The sequence below is a fragment of the Salvia hispanica genome, chromosome 5 (assembly GCF_029641045.1).
Source record: "Salvia hispanica isolate PSC_SH4W2 chromosome 5, Shi_PSC_v1, whole genome shotgun sequence".
Lineage (NCBI taxonomy): Eukaryota > Viridiplantae > Streptophyta > Magnoliopsida > Lamiales > Lamiaceae > Salvia > Salvia hispanica.
This window is the reverse complement of record NC_142696.1, coordinates 3962772-3982563: the sequence shown is the minus strand read 5'-3', so window position 1 is coordinate 3982563 and position 19792 is coordinate 3962772. Positions and strand designations below refer to the sequence as shown.

The following is a 19792-nucleotide window of genomic DNA, read 5'->3' as shown; positions in this document are numbered from 1 at the left end:
TTGTTTTATATCATTTTTAGTACCTAAAGATCATATTTTCAATATTATAATGCTAATTTTCACCCCAGAATATCACCTAAACATCACATTTTCACATTTTTGTCATTAGGGTATTTTTGAGCATACATGAAAAGAGAACCTAAAATAATATATATCTTCTCTATCCTTCTTTTCTATACTACTCCCTCCGTCCCAGAAGAGTATGCACTATTTCCTTTTTCGACCGTCCCCAAAGAGTATGAACATTCCAATTTTGGAAACCCTCTTCTCTCTAATGAGGTGGGATCCATTTTTCACTAACAATACTTAAAAAACTTTCTCTAACTATCTCTCTCTTACTTTATCAATAATGCATTAAACTTGTGTCGAACCCAAAGTTCATACTCTTTGGGAAAGGAAGTATTATTATTATTATTATTATTATTATTATTATTATTATTATTATTGTTATTATTATTATTATTATTATTATTGTTATGATGTTTATAGTATTTAATTTATTTTTTAATATAATTCAAATTATGAGTCATATTTAATTATAGTCATATTTTTAATTATATTTAATTATTATAATATTATTATAACATTAATATCTCATAATTAATAAATAATTATAATATAATTATTTAAAATATAAATTATATAATATTAAATTATGATAAAAATTATTATTGTTATTTATCTTATTATAAACTAATCAATAAAGTATTTTAAAATTTAAAATTATGCATTATATTTATAACAATATAAAATAATTGAATATTTTTAATTAGGTATTTTAGTCCTAAAAAATTAAATTAAAAATATTCAATTGATTTAATTAGGTATTTTGTCCTTAATTTATATTATGAATGTCAATTAGGTGTATGTATAAAATACTAAAAAAAAAAAAAGAAAGAGGAGGAAATAGAAACTAAGAAGAAAAGGGAAAGAAGAAAGAAAAAAAAACCCATATATTTGATACTCCCTCCGTCCTACAAAATAGTTTGTCCCACAAAACATGTCACATTTTCCTTTTAGAAAAAAGTTATCTCTCACATGAATATAAAAATTATATTTTCTCTCTTCATTTAACACACAAAACAAAACCTCCTAAAATCCTGTGTCATCCCACAAGTGTGACATCTTTTATGGGACGGAGGGAGTACTATTTAATTGAAATTTTTAAAGATAAACTATATGACTCAAAAATCACATGTTTAGTCTCTAGAATTATTTTTGTCATAAGTTACCAAAATCTATAAAATAAAGAACATGTATTATTTTTGTGCTGAAAAATCAGATCACTATTCTTAAAAACACATTAACAGTATGTAAGAGAGGCATAAATAGGCATTAATTAATTAAGAACTTAGATTATAACGTTGGCAAATAAAAAAATAACTATAATGATATCCTACATATCAGTATAATTAAAGAGATAATGAAACCGTTATATAATTAAATTTCTAGATCACTTCTCCTATCTACTGATTTTAGGATAAAACCTTATAAAATTCATTCAACCTTGCCAACAGTAGTTTGAGAGAGAGAAATAAATAAAAATATGATAATGATCTAACTTAAAAGCAGTGTAATCATTGGGACCTAGAACCTGGGGTATATCGATCGTCAATTGGTTTAGCTTATAGCTATAGGGCTATGTCATAAGCCCCAGCCCCCAAATGATAATGTAGGGTTAACTTTGTCCTCAAAAAATTTTAACAACAATAAATTAGCAAGTGTGGCGTAGCAGTTCGCATAATTTTCAAAATATTTAATACTGTCTATTTATAATAGTAGTATAATACTAATTATATGTGCATAAATTAAAGTGTAAACAAGTAGGGAAAAGGACAAATAAAATGTAAGTCATATTTAAAAATGAAATTAGATTTTTGTTTTATATATAAATAGATCAAAATAAGAAAATAAGACTAGAAATTGTGACTAAAGTAGTGGAGTATAAATTTTGTATTCATATTTTTTTTTCTGAAGTATGACTAAATAGCTAATATATTCTTTATTTTACTTTTAAAAATTACAAAAAACAAATCTCTCATAATTGAGTGGAACGACACTATGGAAAATTACTTTTTTTTTAATAAAGAAAACATAAAAATTTGTCCTACAATCATATTCTTTTCATTTGGTATTAAATGTTCGACTTTGATTTAGTGCAAATTTTAAGAAGTGTAAAAGATAATAGGAACAGTTGAAAAGAAGTTAATTTAATATGAGATCTATTTATTACACCAGTAAAAATGAAATAATCATTTAATCGTTAAACATATAAAATTAAAATAATAATAATAATAATATAAATTATTTAATAACGGACGAAGGAAATAGTCCATAAACATACATAAACACTTCCCGATAGAACAAACTATCAAAATAGACCTTATTCATAATTCTTTTACCATGACACCACTTTGAATCACCATAACATATGAAAAAGAGATCTCATTCAAATATCTTTCTCCCGGACCACAACTTTGAGTCATCTCTCATTTATGAAAATATTAATACTACTATAAATTAATTCAACATAAGAATTTAAATGAAATACTAGCTATAGATGAAATAATTCTTTGGAAACCTTCCACAACTGATATGAACAACCAATATTAAGACCCAGCATGGAGCTTAGGAAAAGTATATGCCCCACCTCATATTTTCTAAATACTCTATAGATATATTGCATTTTTTAAATTTTTCTCTGAATGTCATTCCTCAAATTCTTAAATTATCTTCATAAATAAATTGGCCCCGCTTTCCTATAAATTTTGGATCCCTCCCTGAAACCCAAACCATAAGAAAGTGATAAACGTTAGCCACAAAAAAATTTAAACCCATGATATTTTTTGTACGTGTCAAAATGTCTTATCAGTCAAATTATCACCTTGATATTGGACTATCCCAAAATTGTGTCCAGTAATCCAGACGATAAGCTGCGTGACAAAATATTTTATGGATAGCACGACTATAGGATGGGGATTCATTCCAATTATAAGCTGCCTGACAAAATATGCATTTACAAATCACTCTATTAATTACCTTACTGTATAAATTGTTAAATAATACTAGTAATTCGGTATAATGCGTGTAAACCTTTGTCGAGATCACTTTATTAAATATTCGCAAAAGGCATTGTTCTTTAGTTAGTTGAATTTCACTAAATTAAATGGATGGCGCATGTGAAATGACAGAAATCTAAATCATTTTAGCAAATTAAAGATTCATTTCTTGTTGCGATAATAAAATTACAATTTTCTATTAACTTTTATTGAATACTCCATGTTTATTTGACTTAGGATACGATTGCGATAATAAAATTACAATTTTCTATTAACTTTTATTGAATACTCCATGTTTATTTGACTTAGGATACGATGGATAAGTGATGCTATCTTCGTCCCTGAAAATTTATCCCATTTTTCTATTTTCGTCCATCCTTCAAAATTTGTCTCATTTTACTTTTATCATTTTTGGTAGTGGATCTGATATTTCACTAACTCATTTCTACTCATATTTTATTATAAAACTAATATACTCCTTCCGTCCCCGATTAGGAGTCACACTTTGACTGGGCACAGATTTTAAGAAATGTAAAGAAAAGTTGGTTGAAAAAGTTAGTGGAATGTGAGACCTATTTTTTTTAAATTAGTTTTATAATAAAATGTGAGTGAATTGAGTTAGTGGAATGTGGGACCTACTTACTATTTATGGTAAAAATGAAGTGTAACTCTTAATTGGAGACGGACCAAAATGGAAAAGTGTGACTCTTAATCGGGGACGGAGGGAGTATAAAAGGGACCTTCAATCCACTAACTTTTTCAACTCATTTTCCATTATATTTCTTAAAACCCGTGCCGGGTCAAAATGAGACAAATTTTAAGGGACGAAGGTAGTATATTGGATGATTGATATGTCGCATTTGTGTCAAGTATATATATTAAAAATTTATTAATCTCGTACAATCTTCTAAAAACCTTACATATAATAAATTAGTAGAAATCACATTTTTCCATACACACATCGTCTCATTTAGACTTCGTAAGCATAAATAATCTCCCAAACTCAACATACTTATATGACTTGATTTTGAAACATTATTTTGTCTGAAGCTTGACATATCACCTCTGATTTATACACATCGTGATGCAAGAGCTTGAAAAGTCATAATTGACCTTTTAGCATCATCTTATTTATTTAATCTAGAATTTGAAATATTACCTCTAACTTTTGAACATTTTTCTTCATAAGTTTGAATGATAATATATGGATGCATAAAAATTAGAGGTGGAGATAATTATGCTTAGATGTTAAAATGTCAAGATAATATAGATAGTAGTAGTAGTAGTAAATGGTTTGAATCGAAAAATACGTATCATTCAGAGTAATAGACTAATAGTACTATATTATTTGGTAATAACATCTCTCTCGTCTAAAACTTTAGCGAGCATCATCTAATTTGAAAATATATTCAGTTATAAATTAATTTTCATTTTAAATTACATTCTATTTATACTTTAATAAACCCATTTAAATAAAATAAAAATGTGTTGTTCAATAAAAGCGACATTTTATTCGAAGTCCAAAGTGGCAGGAGCAAGAGCGACAAAGCCAAAGTGACGTGGTCCGGGCAAGTCAGGTCATCGCAAATTCGCAATATCAAAGGCAATGACGTGTCTCCATATGGCTTTAACTCTTAGCATTACAAACAACCTCGTCATTGTCATTCACAACCACCCAATAAGAGTAATTTTTAGCAATATAACCATTAACCAACCTCGTCATTACATAACATATGCAGTAATGAAACAGATTAAATGAGAAGTGGTAAATTGCGGGTGTGTGGGACCCGACCCGATCCGACCCGTCCCGTCGTGGTGTGATGGTGAAATCATGATAAGGTTTTCCGTTAGTTTTCCTAGACGACGAGTAATATTCTGGACCCGCCCACCTCTATTCAAGGCCGTCCAATATGCCTCCCGAAAGGGACCCTGCCTTAATCTGCTGTACCCCTCCGCACTCTAACAAAACCCACTCTCTTCTCTTGTTTTTCCATATTAGTAATAACCCTTTCTCCCTTCAAATTTGTGGGGCTGTTATCATGCTTTTTTCCTCTCTCGGCTCTATTACTACTAATTTATTTTTTTAAATGTTTCCAATTGTATGATGCCAAATACCTGTGTAATTCTATGGTTGCTTTGACCAAATCCCAAAAAGATGAAACACTTACTCAAAAGAGTACATACATTTGAGCTTATTCTGTTTAACATTTTTACTTTATTTGACTTGTTAATTCGGTATAATTATGTTATTACTCCATCTTAATGAAACCTTGAAAACTTTTTTTAAATTTGCCAAAAATGGTCAATTTCGCAACTTCTAAAAATAGTCAATGTGACATTTTCTTAACTGTTTCATGGTAATAAAATTTGGTGTGCTACATTAATTTCTTGATATGATATGTACACATACTAACTAAATGTAGTCGACATTTTGTTCAAATAGTATTCTCTTCTTTCACAATGTACACCATTTCCAGCAAATATGAAACTATGAGACGATTGAAAAAAATATCAAAATTATGATATAAACACTATCTTTTTTAAATTCAGTGATTAGTTGATCATAAATTAATCAAAATTTGTGAATTTTCCATCGATTTAACCTTTTTCTTAATATTCTCTCCGCCCTACTCTAAGTGATGCATTTTTCTTGTTGGAATGTCTCACTCTAATTGACATATTTCATAAATAAAAACATTACTCTTTCTATTTTTGTCATCACTCTTACTTTATTCTATTCAATTAACTTATCAAACAATATATGACATAAAATCTCGTGAAAAAAACATGCTTCACTTAAAATAGGATGGAGGGATTATACGCTATGCACCACGATACTTGGAACAACATTTTGCAGTATATACCCACGAACGACCACACTGTCGAATTCCCATGGTGAGTGATTATTTTAAGGTCACATTCTTCTAAAAGAAACGTATAATTGTCACATCTCAAACTTTTATGCAACGTCCTACCAAGCTGACGTGGCAGAAGGTGACTTGTGCAATTCGGGACCCACATCTTCATGATGTGTCTACTTCTGGACATATAAGCAAAAATAGTGGGAACCACGTCCACGTGGGCTGTGGGGGCAAAGTAAAAACTTGAGCTCTTCCAAAGTCAAAGGTTGTCTAATTAGTCAAATATTCATTGATACCAAACTAACATGGATTTCAATTGCCGATAATATTTGCTCTATCAGCTATAGTACGATTTATAACATTAATTGTGACATTGAATACATTTTAATTGGTAACATAATCTAAAATGAGTTCTGATGGAGTTTGAGCACAAGCACTCATCTTAGTCGTTGGTCCATGCAAAAATTGATTTTAATTTATAGTTTTTTTTACAATTAATAGTAGGAGTACTTATATTTCACAAAGACTCATAGTACATAACTTTAATTAGACCATTGAATTAATAAAAGAATGCTTAAAATGACTTGGCAGTCCCTTTTATAGTTATATATTTACAATGTTTGTGTTCATTTTTTAGACATGGGATACAAGTTTGTTTTATAGCTACACATTATAATATTCAGCATTCATCCTAAAGTGCCTTATTTTTTACAAAACTTATACTAGTAGGAGTAAAATAAGATAAGAACTCCCTCCGTCCCAAGGAAGATGACCCCTTCCTTGGACGATACGAGATTTTATGCAATTATATTTTGTGTGGTAAGAGAAAAGAGTAAAGTAAGAGAGAAGGAATAAAATAGAGATAAAAGGTGTTTCTATTTTAAATAATGAGTCATCTTAATTAGGACAAACCAAAAAGGAAAGTGGATCATCTTCAAGGGAACGGAGGGAGTACTACTTACTAATTACTATTTGTGGTAATTAGCAAGAATCCTGACAAGACAAGCTTCATTCTAGTAAGACGCACGTACGTACCACGCGCGTCAATTTTACATTTTCGTAGCCAACTTCCCCTTCTCAACACCTTGTCCATATTGTGGCATTCTTGAAATTCAGACAAAATGAAACCCAGATTAAAATGAAATGAACGGGTGGGCCCCACGCCCCTCGTCACGAAATGAAATCGTTATATATACGACCGCAGCCATCGCAGCTCTCTTCTGTATACAATACATGCTCAATTATTATTTACTCACGTATCCTCATTTTTATATTTAATTAAACATTTTTCTTTCTTTCTTTCTTTTTCCTTTTCCTAAAATTTTGTTTTCCACTCTTCAGAGCTCATACAAAAACAGATTTATTAGCATTCCGGCGAATCCAATTCTTTGTTTTCTTTCATGGCCAAGGGTCGGAAACTGACCACCAGCCGCAGCGAACGCTTTTTAGGAAGTTTCGGCAGCCACACGGCGGCGAATTCTTCATCCGAGCTCAAAGAAGAAGACGTCTGGTCGGTCGCCGACGACACCGTCAGCGGCGAGGATTTCTCAGCCGCAGACGGAGACTGGGGCACACGCGCTTCCGCTGACCGCAATCGAAGCTTCGGCGGCTGCAGGGCCTCGCCGCGGTACCAAGCCGGCGGCCTGTCATTAGCTTTCGACGACCCCAGGAGCGCCGCGTCGCAGAGGATCATCCACCAGTTCCACCTGCAGGAGGGATCGCCACGTGGCCGCAATATGGCCACGTCAGCGCCCGTTAACGTGCCCGATTGGTCCAAGATATACCGGGTCGACTCGGTGGAGTCGTTGCATGACTCGGATGACGGCTTGGACGACGCCGAGCTGGTCCCCCCACACGAGTACCTGGCGCGTGAGTACACACGCAGCCGGAACTCGGTGTTTGAGGGAGTGGGGCGAACGCTCAAGGGGCGCGATATGAGCCGGGTCCGAGATGCGGTGTGGAGCCAGACCGGGTTCGATGGCTGATTATGATATTCCTATTGATTTCGTCACTAGTGAATTACTTATTGTTTTTTTTATATTTTCCCCTTTATGATAATTTGGATTTTTGTGATGGGAGATGAGTCAGAGTTGAGTTGGAGGCCATTGGGCCCTAATCAAAAAATTAGATTGGTTTGTGTGTTTTTTTGGTTTAATCCTTCTATGTATTGCTATTTAAATATGTGGTCATTAATTTTATCAAAGTGTATTTTATCTTCAATAAGGGATCAAACTAGCGATGTTATCAAATTAGAATGGACCATTAGAGCATCCGCAGCGGTGCTCGTTGGATGGTCTCAAACGCAACAGACAAGTGAAGGAAAAATCGATGAACAATAATTTCCATGTGGCCCCCGAATGAAAAATCATGACATTTTCTGTTTTAATTGAGGCCTGCTCCACTGATGCTATATCTGTTTGAGAAAGTGATAATTCTCTAGTTATTTACTAGTACAGATTTTGGGCTTTTCTGTTGTTTGCAGTTGTGTGCTCACGTTAAGGGATTGTGTAGTGACCACCCAACCCAACGCCTTTTTTACTACCCTTTTCATACACTTTTCTTGCCAATGCCAACTAATCCAACCCAACTCCTTCCCCTACATTAATCATTTGCCCTATGATACAATCATGTATTTATTTGTTGTAAATTAATTTCAGTCCACACACAATTTCAGTGTAATTGCTTTTTATGTAGATTCAATTTTCAAACATTGATGCATACACAAACAAACAAACAAACGGTAGGAGTCGCAGCCCATGGAATTTTTTTTACTTTAACATTATAGAATTGTATTTCGTCCCACAATGAGGGAAAACCACACAAAAATTGAAAAAGAAGTTGAAGTTGTGTTTTTATTGGAAGGAGATGGATGATATAATTATAGAGACAGGAGCAAGTGGAACGAAGGTGGGTGCATGTCAACATATAAAATACATTTGAATTTAATTTAAAGTTTGAAATAAGCAAAAATAATAAAGGGTGAATACCTTTTTCAAGAAAGGGATACACGGATTTAATGGCTTCACCATTGCCTTGCTTTCATTTCCTCCTCCCAATTTAGTGAGGTGAGGTCCACTACCATAAACATCAAGCTTCTTTACAACACAACATTCACCTTCAACACAATCACCAATTAAATATTCATTGCTATTCAACTACGAAAATTTTAATCAATAGGATTGTCAATTATGAACCAACTAGTATTAAAATACTACTCCATCATATCAATAAATAGCAGGTGTAATTTGTAAAGAAAAATCGCACTATGATAGGAGACTGAATGGATACATAACTAGCTATATGTATGTATCCACAAATTTAGTAAAGTAGTTTGTGTATGAAATGATTGAACTTTTAAAGGGAGTCATATATTTAATCTTTTATTTAACTAAATAAACCATTAATCAGTCCAAAGAGAGAAAATTCAAAATCTTATTGTGTGGTGAAGTATGAAAATGTTCATTTTACATTAAAAGGAAAGGAATATATGTGCATAGAAATATACATTTGAGGGCAAAATGGTAACTGTACTTGAGGGAACCTAGGTTAGTTTAGTCATCTTACATGGTTCATGTTGTGACCAACTCTGCCTTATCCGCGTAAGAGTCGAAAAACTCCATTAAATTTAATACAGTAGTATTTAGAATTGTTGCTGACTCCACGTTGCAACTGCCCAACCCTTTATTGTTGGGTTATATTTTCTTTCTTTACATGTCATCTATTGTTAGCAACGATGATTGCACCACTTTTATCTTCCAAAATTACGGCAACCAGTCCAATTTTTCTGTATTTGTCGTTATGCTAGACACTCCCATTTGTGATTTGTCTTATAGAGGAGACGTGGCGTGGTGACAAGTTATTAGCAATCAAATTTGCAATTTCGATCGAATCCCTTGATATTGGAAGTTGATTAGGTCTGTTCTACATCCCATTTGGCTTAAATTTCTACTAGTTCTTATTTAGTCGACATCAATTAAACCAATAAAAACTGTTACTCCTCATTTAGTCACATCAATTAAACTAGCGTATACCATCGTACAAACTAATTTCGTAGTATTTTGTTTTATCAGATGGCAATATGTGGTTTATCAAAGAGATATTATTGAGGGGATGATTGCATTTTACAATTATTAACTTACAAAATAAATGAAAAACAGATTGTGGGGCGTGGTTCTCCCCACCAAATTAAATAGCGCATGCACTCATTGTATCATTCTCTGTCTGTTGTGAATTTCACAGTAACCAAATTTGTGAATGTCCCAATAACGGAGACAGCACCTAGCACTTGCTTCGGAGATGCGGAACCTAATCACGAGCCTAATAAAGTTTTACACTCTAGCATGGTTTTAATAGGGCCAGCCCAAGCATTTGGGCCTCCATTTGAGATTCACATCATCTAATAAATACAAACTCCCATTTTTACTTTCATCATTCTTTTTCTCCTATTCTATTGCATTAAGCGATACACTATAGTGAATAGTCTATAGCTACTGATACTATAGGTTTTGCAATTCGCTGAGTTTTTCTTATGTACGACCCTCAACAGTAAAAATTGTAAAAATTAAAATCTGTGTTATATACTGTTGAAGGCCCAGTTGATAGCTGAGTTGGGATTTACCATGTTAGTTAAATTATTAAATTTTATATGAATAAACAAATATGAGATGGTTTTAGTATATTAGAAAAATAAAATAAATATTTTGACTCTGTGTTTGGTATTTAAGTTTGAATTGTAATTGTACCAAAATACATTAAATTAAAATTAAAATGGAAAGGTTAAAAATGTGAAGCAATAAAATAATTTTAAGTTAATTATCATGATTTGATTTTTAATTTAGATTAATTGACCCACCTACTTACTGGGTTAATTTAGCACATCAAAACATAAAAAATTGCGGCGGACCGAAAATTAACACAAACCAAAAGATAGTTTATTTTAGAGTGATGCTAAATGGCCATAATGTGGCTGGCCATAAAATTTAAAATATTAGTAAATATAGTACATTAAATGCTAATTTACTTGAAATTAATTCATCTTAAAAGTATCAATTTTTTCTGAGACTAATATACCCTTGTGCACAAATAACAAACTAAGTCATTAAATATCTTGGAGAAATTGAACTTTGAATGCTCCATGTAATTCCTTTTAGGGTTTCGTTTCTTTTATGTTTGCTTTCTTTTTCTATTTTTTTTATACTTTTGTTTATTATTTTAATTGCTTAGTATGTATAGATACGTTTCAAATCAATATATAAATACATTTCTTTTATGTTTGCTTTCTTTTTGATTTTTCTTTTTTTATAGTTATTTGTTTTCTGATATATATTATTATTTAATTATTAAATATGTTAATTTACTTTTTGAAATCAGAATATAAAAATCTTCTTGATATTAAAATTCTATAAATATTTAAAGTATACTATACTTAACATTAACATTTAAATAAGACCATTCGTATATACTGATTAGTATATACACCACGGATCATGTTAAAATACATATAGTATCTAATCCACAACTAAGACCAATTGCATTTTAGTTATAGACAGATTCCACAAATTCCCGGTGTCACAAAAGTATACTTCAAAGGAACATCAATTGAATCTTCAATAAAATTTAAGCTTGATTGAATATTTACTTGTTCAGTTCATTAATTGTATAGAATGATAGAAGATGACGTGAATCCCAATTAAATTTTATAAATTTTTAAATTATTCAAGTGAATCAAATATCTATTGAATCTAAAATTAATTGAGAATTTTCGATATTAGATCAGTTATTAGTTATTTAATAATAATAATAATAAATTGCTACACCACATAACATAACTAGTACTATAGTTTAGCTAAAACCTATAATTATCGGATAATTGCAACAATAACAATAATAACTCACAATATTACATGGCTCCATGTTGTAATAATATATTAGCAACTATATACAAATATGAAGTTGTATTTATAATTTTTAATATTTGATATTATTATTAGTATTGTCAATATAACCTATAGTATGTTCTTGTAACTAAATTTTAAATGGTATCATAATCTATATAATAATGATATAAAGCTACTAATATACCATTACGGCCAAATTCCTATAAGTAGTTTAGTACAATGACCTTTAAATGCATTTTGTATTTAAAATTTATCCATGTTATCTATATAAGTCAATATTATTACTATTATATGTTATTATTAGTATTATTAGCAAGTTTAGTTATTGGTGTGTAAGTTGTATTATGTCATATAATAGTTATTTTTGCAATAATATGATAATTATATAATATAGTTATTTTTGCAATGTAACTAATTAAATTATTTGTACATAATACAGTAGTATCTAAAATACGCAATAAGCATAATATTAATATGTAACTTATATTTACAGTTTATAAGACATGATACAATTCTAATACACTACATAAGTACACTTTATATGATATGCAATACAATTATATAACTTTGCACAATTCATGAAAATTGGTTACGAAATTAGAATAGCTAGGAGTAACATTATGTTTAAGATTAGTTGATCTTATTAAATTTGATTATAAAATATATTAACTATATGCAAGTATACATACTACTTATTACCACAATTTATTTATGATATATTGTGATGTCTCTTAGTCGATAGGTATGATATGATTATTTCCAATACAACATACATATAATTTAAATTTAACGTAAATTGTGCATAAATTATTTCATAAATTGTGCATAAATTATTATGGAGAGAGAATATTGTAAATTTAAATTTGAAGTAAAAAAATTGAGAAACGGGTAGTTAAGTAAAATTATCTTAGCACTAACTATTGCTATTAATTTATTACATTGACTTTTATAATTATTTACAAAAATGCCATTGTGTGGCTGGCCACATTATGGCCGCATAGCATTACTCTTTATTTTATATACTACCAAACAACAATTAGAATTAAGATAAAAATATTATTATCATAGCAATATATAGTTACTAAATGAACCATAAACAGTACATATTGAAAAATAGAGGTTGTCAGATTCGAAATTAATTAATTTCACACCATACATGTTAATGTAATGACAATTTCAATAAATAGCTGGAGTTTAATTATAAGTTAAAGAGAGAACAATTATAAACATTAGGGGTGGGAATACGGGTATTCGTGGATATTCGACCCGAAAAAACCGGGTATCCAAACCCGAAAATCATCAAAATGTCTATCCAAAATTCGCCCCGATATATTTTTGGGTACTCCAATACCCGCCCCGGGTATCCATATCCGACGTATCGGGTATCCAATTACCCGACTCTTTACATGTGTTAATAATTAATAAAAAAATTAAATTTTATATATTAATAGAAATATTGAAATATCTAAATTGACTAATATCTTTAATGTTTCATTTATTTTGTGGTATAAAACTAAAAAAAATGGATCACTTTTATTTTAAAGTATAAGATTATATTTAATGCAAAATGGCTAAACCTACTTTAAAATATGCTTTAAATAATAAATTGGATATTCGGGTAATACCCGATACCCATTCGGATTATCCAATATTTGATTTATCTTATATTTCAATACTCAATCCCACACCCAATCACATAAAATTGGATATTGAATATCCAAATCCAGTGGATATCGAGTACGGTTCCCACCCCTAATAAACATTATACCAGGCCCACTTATCCACTATTTTGGGCCATATATACTTGCAAAAACCAGTACACTCAAATAATTGAGTAGTCAAATATTCAAACCATGCAGTCTTGACGAGTAAATATTAATTATGGCATTAAATTCAGGAAGATAGACGAATATTTGCTCAAAAATTTTATTTGCTGTTTATTTGTTCTAAATTTCCCAATAATTTCATGATTCAGCGCCCTGCTTGCTAGATCAAACTGCAACACTTATAAGGGAGTAATTTGGTTGATTTTCTTCAAGAATTAAAATTAAAATTAGTTTCTATAACTTTCAACCTTTTAAAAATGTTAACTTTAATCTGCATTTCCGCAATCTTAATCTTCCTTTAACATAGGAGAAGTGGCATTTAAGTAAGATTAAGTGATGAACACTCCATGGCGGCGCCACCCCTCTCTTTTCGCTGAGCAGCCGCCGAGAATGTTGGAGTATTATCCACAGATCTGCAATTTTTTTTATAATTCCAAGCTAGTACTATCAGATTCAAATTGGAAATTAAATTTAGAAAAATACTGCAAGAATGAAATTGGGATGTGTATAATAAGGAGACACATTTTCCAGCCTGTGTTTGATAAGGAAAGACGAAAATTTTAGAAATCGAAATCATTAAAATGAACTCATTTACGAGTATGAAAGCAGACCACAGAAAGTCATAAAGGAGGCGAGAGATGCGGTCCTCACGTGCCCGGCATGTGATCCATGAAAGCGTGCGAATTAAGAGAGGGGCAGCTGAGCTCCATGGCCTTTTAATGCTTTCACCCGCTTTGGGTGGTTGTAGCTGCACACCATAGCTAATTACCGGAGTTTTCTCTCTTAACAAGAAAATAAAGAGAAGGAAACCACAGTTATTTTGAACTCAGACTTAGTAGTGGGGCCTCGCCCTCTTCACAATTTTTATGTACAGCTATTGTTGTTGATTTGTCCCCACTCACTTAAGCACCTCATTCATGGCTGCCCCAACCCTTCTCTTTATTCGCATCAAACCCTTTACCTCCAAGTCTTGTTCTTCCTCATAAAACACTACATTTTCACTTTTATTTTATTACTATTATTCTAATTTTTTGGGGTGCATTGCTCGCCAATTTTGTTGAATTGAGTTTGGAGCAGCTCAGGATGAGGGGAGCGCCGGTGCAAAGTTTGCACATTTGGGCTTCAATTGTGCTTCTGGCTCTTCTGTGTGAGACTTCCTTTTTTTTTTTTTTTTTCAATTTACGTTAAAGCTATTTTCGGCTTCTTTGTGTTGCCTCGTTCATTGAGTGATCTGTTAAGTTTGATGCTTTTGTTATTCTTGGCATGTTTTTGGGTTTCCAAGAAATGAGTGAGTTGGGTTGGTTTGTGATCTGAAAGAATATTTCCAAAAATGGTTGAGTTAATTGGTGCTTTTGTCTTTGTATTTTTTGGTTCCATGTATTGGTTATCTCAATTTCTTGAACTCTGGTGAAGTTTACGGGAATGGCATTCAACTCCTTCGATATGTGTAATACTTCAAAATTTAAATTTTTTAATATAAATCCCACCTCATCTGTGGCTGTTATGTGTTTGATAATGTGACTGGAATGTTTTCAATGAAAACTGTTTGGGTTTAGAATTGGGGATTCAGAACTCTTCCCTTTTTAAACGCATGATTACCAACATGTTCATGATAGTCTCACGAGAATTAGATATTACCATTGAAAAATTCTGGAGAAATTATGTTTCTTATGGACTCCCACTTCTGTATTCACAACGGCAAAAGATTTAGCATGAAAGGTGATTGTCAAGTCTGGAGGAATAGAATTTCAATTCATGTTCAACAATATAAGCTAAGCTAATGAATACATTCAAAAGATTTAGCATGAAAGGCGTTTGTCAAGTCTAGTGCAGTTCTCAAGAGTCTCACTTGTGTGCAGTAGTAGTATAGTCATCTCAGCTTCTGCAGGTAAATGTTGGACTTATTAATATAGGAGATATCAGATTCAACTATGTCAAAATTATAGTAATTTATCAGCAATCTACATTCCTACACTTTGATGAAGCAGTGAAATATAGCTTTGTTGTTATTAATAAATTTATCAGCAATCTACATTCTTACACTTTGATGAAGCAGTGAAATATAGCTTTGTTCTTATTAATAAATTCTGCAGATATGATATTTATTAACATTATATTGCATTTTTTGTGTTTATTAAGACATTTAAGGAAAGAGTGCACCTGAATTAGATAAAGTAAAACAATGATTAAATCATACTTGACCTTATGTGCTTATAATGATTTGCATGATGTTAACATCTCAGTATGGTTTTTTAAATATTCTAAAGTTTCAATTGTTTATACTGGGAACTTGCTGCTTATACAGGTATACATGAATCATCTGGAAACTCTTTGGGTGATTCTGCTCTGGCAGAAAGAAGGGCGGATTTACTTTTACCCCAAATTTCCCCAACTGCTGCTCCTCAGCCGTTTCTTCCTCTTCTGGCTCCATCTCCATTAACACCATTCACAAATAGCACAATCCCCAAATTATCTGGTTTTGTCTCTCTCACCTTTTATATTCCAAAAAATAGACATTAATTTTCATGTTGTTTCACTTTTGTACTAATTTAAATTTAAATCTAATCAGGAATTTGTGTGCTGAACTTTACGTCACTATCAAATATGATGATGGTGACATCAACTGATTGTATGGCTGCATTTGCACCAGTTTTGGCTAACGTAGTGTGCTGTCCTCAAGTTGAGGCTACATTGGTGACTCTCATTGGCCAATCTAGTAAATATACCAATACACTAGCTTTAAATGGAACACTTGCTGCACATTGCCTATCAGATTTTCAAAAGATTTTGGTGGGTCAGGGAGCCAATGAAAGTTTATCTAAGATTTGCTCGATTCATTCATCAAATCTTACTGGAGGTTCTTGCCCAGTTAGTGACGTTTCTGAGTTTGAGAGCACTGTAGAAACATCTAACCTTCTAGCTGCCTGTGGGAAGATTAATTCTGTGAATGAATGCTGTGAGCAAGTTTGTCAGAATGCTATTCTTGATGCTGCTAGGAAGCTTGCCCAAAAAGCTTACAGTCTTCTAGCCGTAGATGGTTCTCATGTGCTGTCTGATCACACAACTAGGATTAATGACTGCAAAAGTATTGTACTACGATGGCTTGGAAGTAAACTCGAGCCTTCTCGTGCAAAGGAAGTTCTTCGAGTAATATCTAATTGCAGAATTAACAAAGGTAAATTTGATGAATGCATGATACTTATTATTTATTTGTAACAATTTACTTCTGATGTTGGCTCTGTATTTATTTCAACATTACGTTGCTTTCAAAATATTTTCTTTACACACACAGACACACACTTCATGCATGGCTAAATTGATGAATGAATTATTAAAATAATAATCCCCCCATTGTTTCTAATCCTCACAAGAAAGAAAGAGAGCTGCCTCAAAGTTTTATGAGACTATGACTATGATTTGTCTGTAATTCTTTCTATCCGCTAGCTCTTTTCAGACTCTCAATCCCTCATAATATATCTGTTGTTCAGTCTATTCATCATTGAAGTGATAATCATTTTCCTGTAACAGTTAGGATTCTTCCTTTACTCTTTATGCCCTTATAGAAATTTTCATAATGTCAGTTAGATATTTTTTGTTTGCTCCTTCTGCAAAAGTAACCGATCAATTTACATGTTCTGGATGCATCTCATTTTCCTAGTCAAGACACAAGACATACAACTGAAAAAGATAGTGAGATTTCTTGAATGTAAAGAAATTTATTATTATGCCCATATTTTAGTTTCGAGTATCTTCAACCTCTTTACAAATGTTATTCTTCTAGATTCACATACCAGCAGATGTCTCTTCATTGTCGACTTTAATAACTGGAGCCTTTAGTCCTTTTACTGTCTTGGAAATGGGCAAGCTCCACACTACTTTTGCCTTGAAGAAGAATTTCCCATATACATTAATAATAAGTTAACACTGCTTCTACTCTCACATTGCTACTGCAGGATGTCCTCTGAATTTTCCGAACATGAGTCATGTCATAGAAGGGTGTGGTGCTGGAAAGAGTAATCAAACAGCTTGTTGCAGGTCACTTGAGAGTTACGTCTCTCACCTGCAAAGGCAGAGCTTTGTCACAAACTTGCAAGCTTTAAATTGTGCTGCATCACTTGGAGTAAGATTACGGAAAGCAAACATTACCAAGAATGTCTACAGCCAGTGTCATATTAGCCTCAAAGACTTCTCCCTCCAAGGTTAGTTTGGTCTCCCTACTACTTACATGTCATTACAACATGTAGAACTGCTCCTAATTCTGAAAAATTTGTTGTTTTGTCATGCTGGTCTGCTTGGGCATTGATCACATCACTTCTGCAGTTGGTGTTCAGGGTAAATATCTATCCTTTGCTTTCATTATTTGTGATCACTATAACCAACTTGATAGGTTTGGTTGTGTTTTTCACTACCTTTATTTGAAGAATTGATGCCCGATTTCAAAGTGCATATGAAACCTTGGCTATTTAGAGTGCATTTCCTTTGGTTTTGAATTGATCATGGGATAATTTATTTCTTGTCAATCAAAGATAAATTTACATAGATAATTCATTCTTTTCCTATGTCTATCTTAAATTTACAACCACAAAGAAAGCACCCTTAGAGACAGATGCTTGTAGCACTCAGAGCTGAGAAGTTTTGGAAATAGTATTTTTCTTTGTTTACTTAGTTCTATATCAAATTCATACATGCAATACCTGACAGTGCGCAAGAAATTGTTATGCATAATTTGAAACCTTGCTAATAGAGTTGATATAGCTCCTAATGGATCCCCCTTCATGGCTTCTAGGTTCTTAATTGGCAACCTGAAATCTGACTGAATAAAGATGTTCTTATGCTTTTCATTTTTTTTTACAGTTTTTAATTGATTATAATCTCACCTGATCTTAATTTTGTTTTTGAGTAGAATCTGGATGCCTCCTTCCCAGCTTGCCATCAGATGTAATATTTGACCAGTCTGCAGGGGTCAGCTTCGTCTGTGATTTGAATGACAACATTCCAGCCCCTTGGCCTGCAACCACACAGTTGCCAGCTTCATCGTGCAACAAAAGTACGTTTGCTAATTCACCTAGTGGGATACTTAAAGATGTTTCTCTTCAGAACTACTCACAAGACTTACTTTTTTCTTACAGCTGCTGTCAAAATTCCTGCTCTTCCTGCAGTGGCTTCTGGGCAAAGTAGTAAGTCCACTCTGTGCGCTACAATTATTCTACTTGTTACTTTTGATACTGCATTTTGCTATTCTTAAAATAAAACTTTCATGTTGCATATTATAATGATCACCGTCCTCGTAGAACTTGGTAGTTCAATATTTTCTTGTCAAGACAAGAGGGTAAAACTTAGAACTTACCTTTGATGCTATCTTTCCTTAAGCTGTTGCTGACATGAAAAGTTGTCATTTCAGATTTTCAGCAAAAGGGCGCAAACTATATTCCATCTTTGATGGCCTTCGTTGCCATCTTGATTGTGGTGTAGATCCTACTAGAACAAGTTGTGGTTATATATTTGATGTGCTCAATCTGAACCAAAGAGGTGAAAGCAAAAAACGCTCAAACTGAAGCCAAGGAAGTGCACCTCCAGCTAGGTTCTGACCAACCCTCAGTCGAAAATTGACTCAAGAGGTTAAATTTCTTACAGTTACCATTTATATATCTTATGTGCTGTGCTAGTCTAATTATAATTCGTAAAGAAGCTCCAAAAGGATAGCCAAATTCTTGTTGATTGCAATGCCTACCGTGTATATCAGTTTGGAATTAATTTTGTTGCCATACGTGTTGCCTTATTCATTGATTTTTTCTACTTCAAGGAAGTTATTATTCGTTTCAATTACAATAGCAATACAATGTTTACACCTTAACTTATTTATCTCGTGATTGCATTGGTATTCTTGTTGGCTACTACTGCCTACTTGGCTTCATCTCAGCAGAATAGACTTACTTTTCTAAATATTTGAACATCCCTTTCCTACTTCAACTATATTTGAAGAGCTTCTGCAACTTCATCACTGTCTTCACTTCATTGTTTTCACTGGATTCCATCCTTGGATGAGTTATCTACCCTACCAAACATGCGTGCATACATAGTACTATTAATTAACCAATGCCATGAATGACAAGTTGACAACTGATAAACATGATGAATTGAACCAGCAT

The 19792-nt window shown here is 32.3% G+C and overlaps 1 protein-coding gene and 1 pseudogene across 1 annotated transcript; both read left to right on the top strand.

Annotated features, from left to right (window-relative positions):
- The first annotated feature begins 7140 nt into the window (after window positions 1-7140).
- LOC125186906 (protein S40-6 pseudogene) lies at window positions 7141-8063 on the top strand (annotated as a pseudogene).
- A 6152-nt stretch (window positions 8064-14215) lies between these two features.
- Window positions 14216-19466, top strand: LOC125186743 (putative GPI-anchored protein At1g61900). The gene is made up of 8 exons (XM_048083188.2): window positions 14216-14790; window positions 15949-16119; window positions 16213-16818; window positions 17597-17842; window positions 17964-17975; window positions 18547-18690; window positions 18773-18820; window positions 19045-19466. The coding sequence occupies exons 1-8, from the start codon at window positions 14727-14729 to the stop codon at window positions 19113-19115; spliced, it is 1362 nt and encodes a 453-aa protein (XP_047939145.1). The 5' UTR covers window positions 14216-14726; the 3' UTR covers window positions 19116-19466.
- Window positions 19467-19792: the final 326 nt, after the last annotated feature.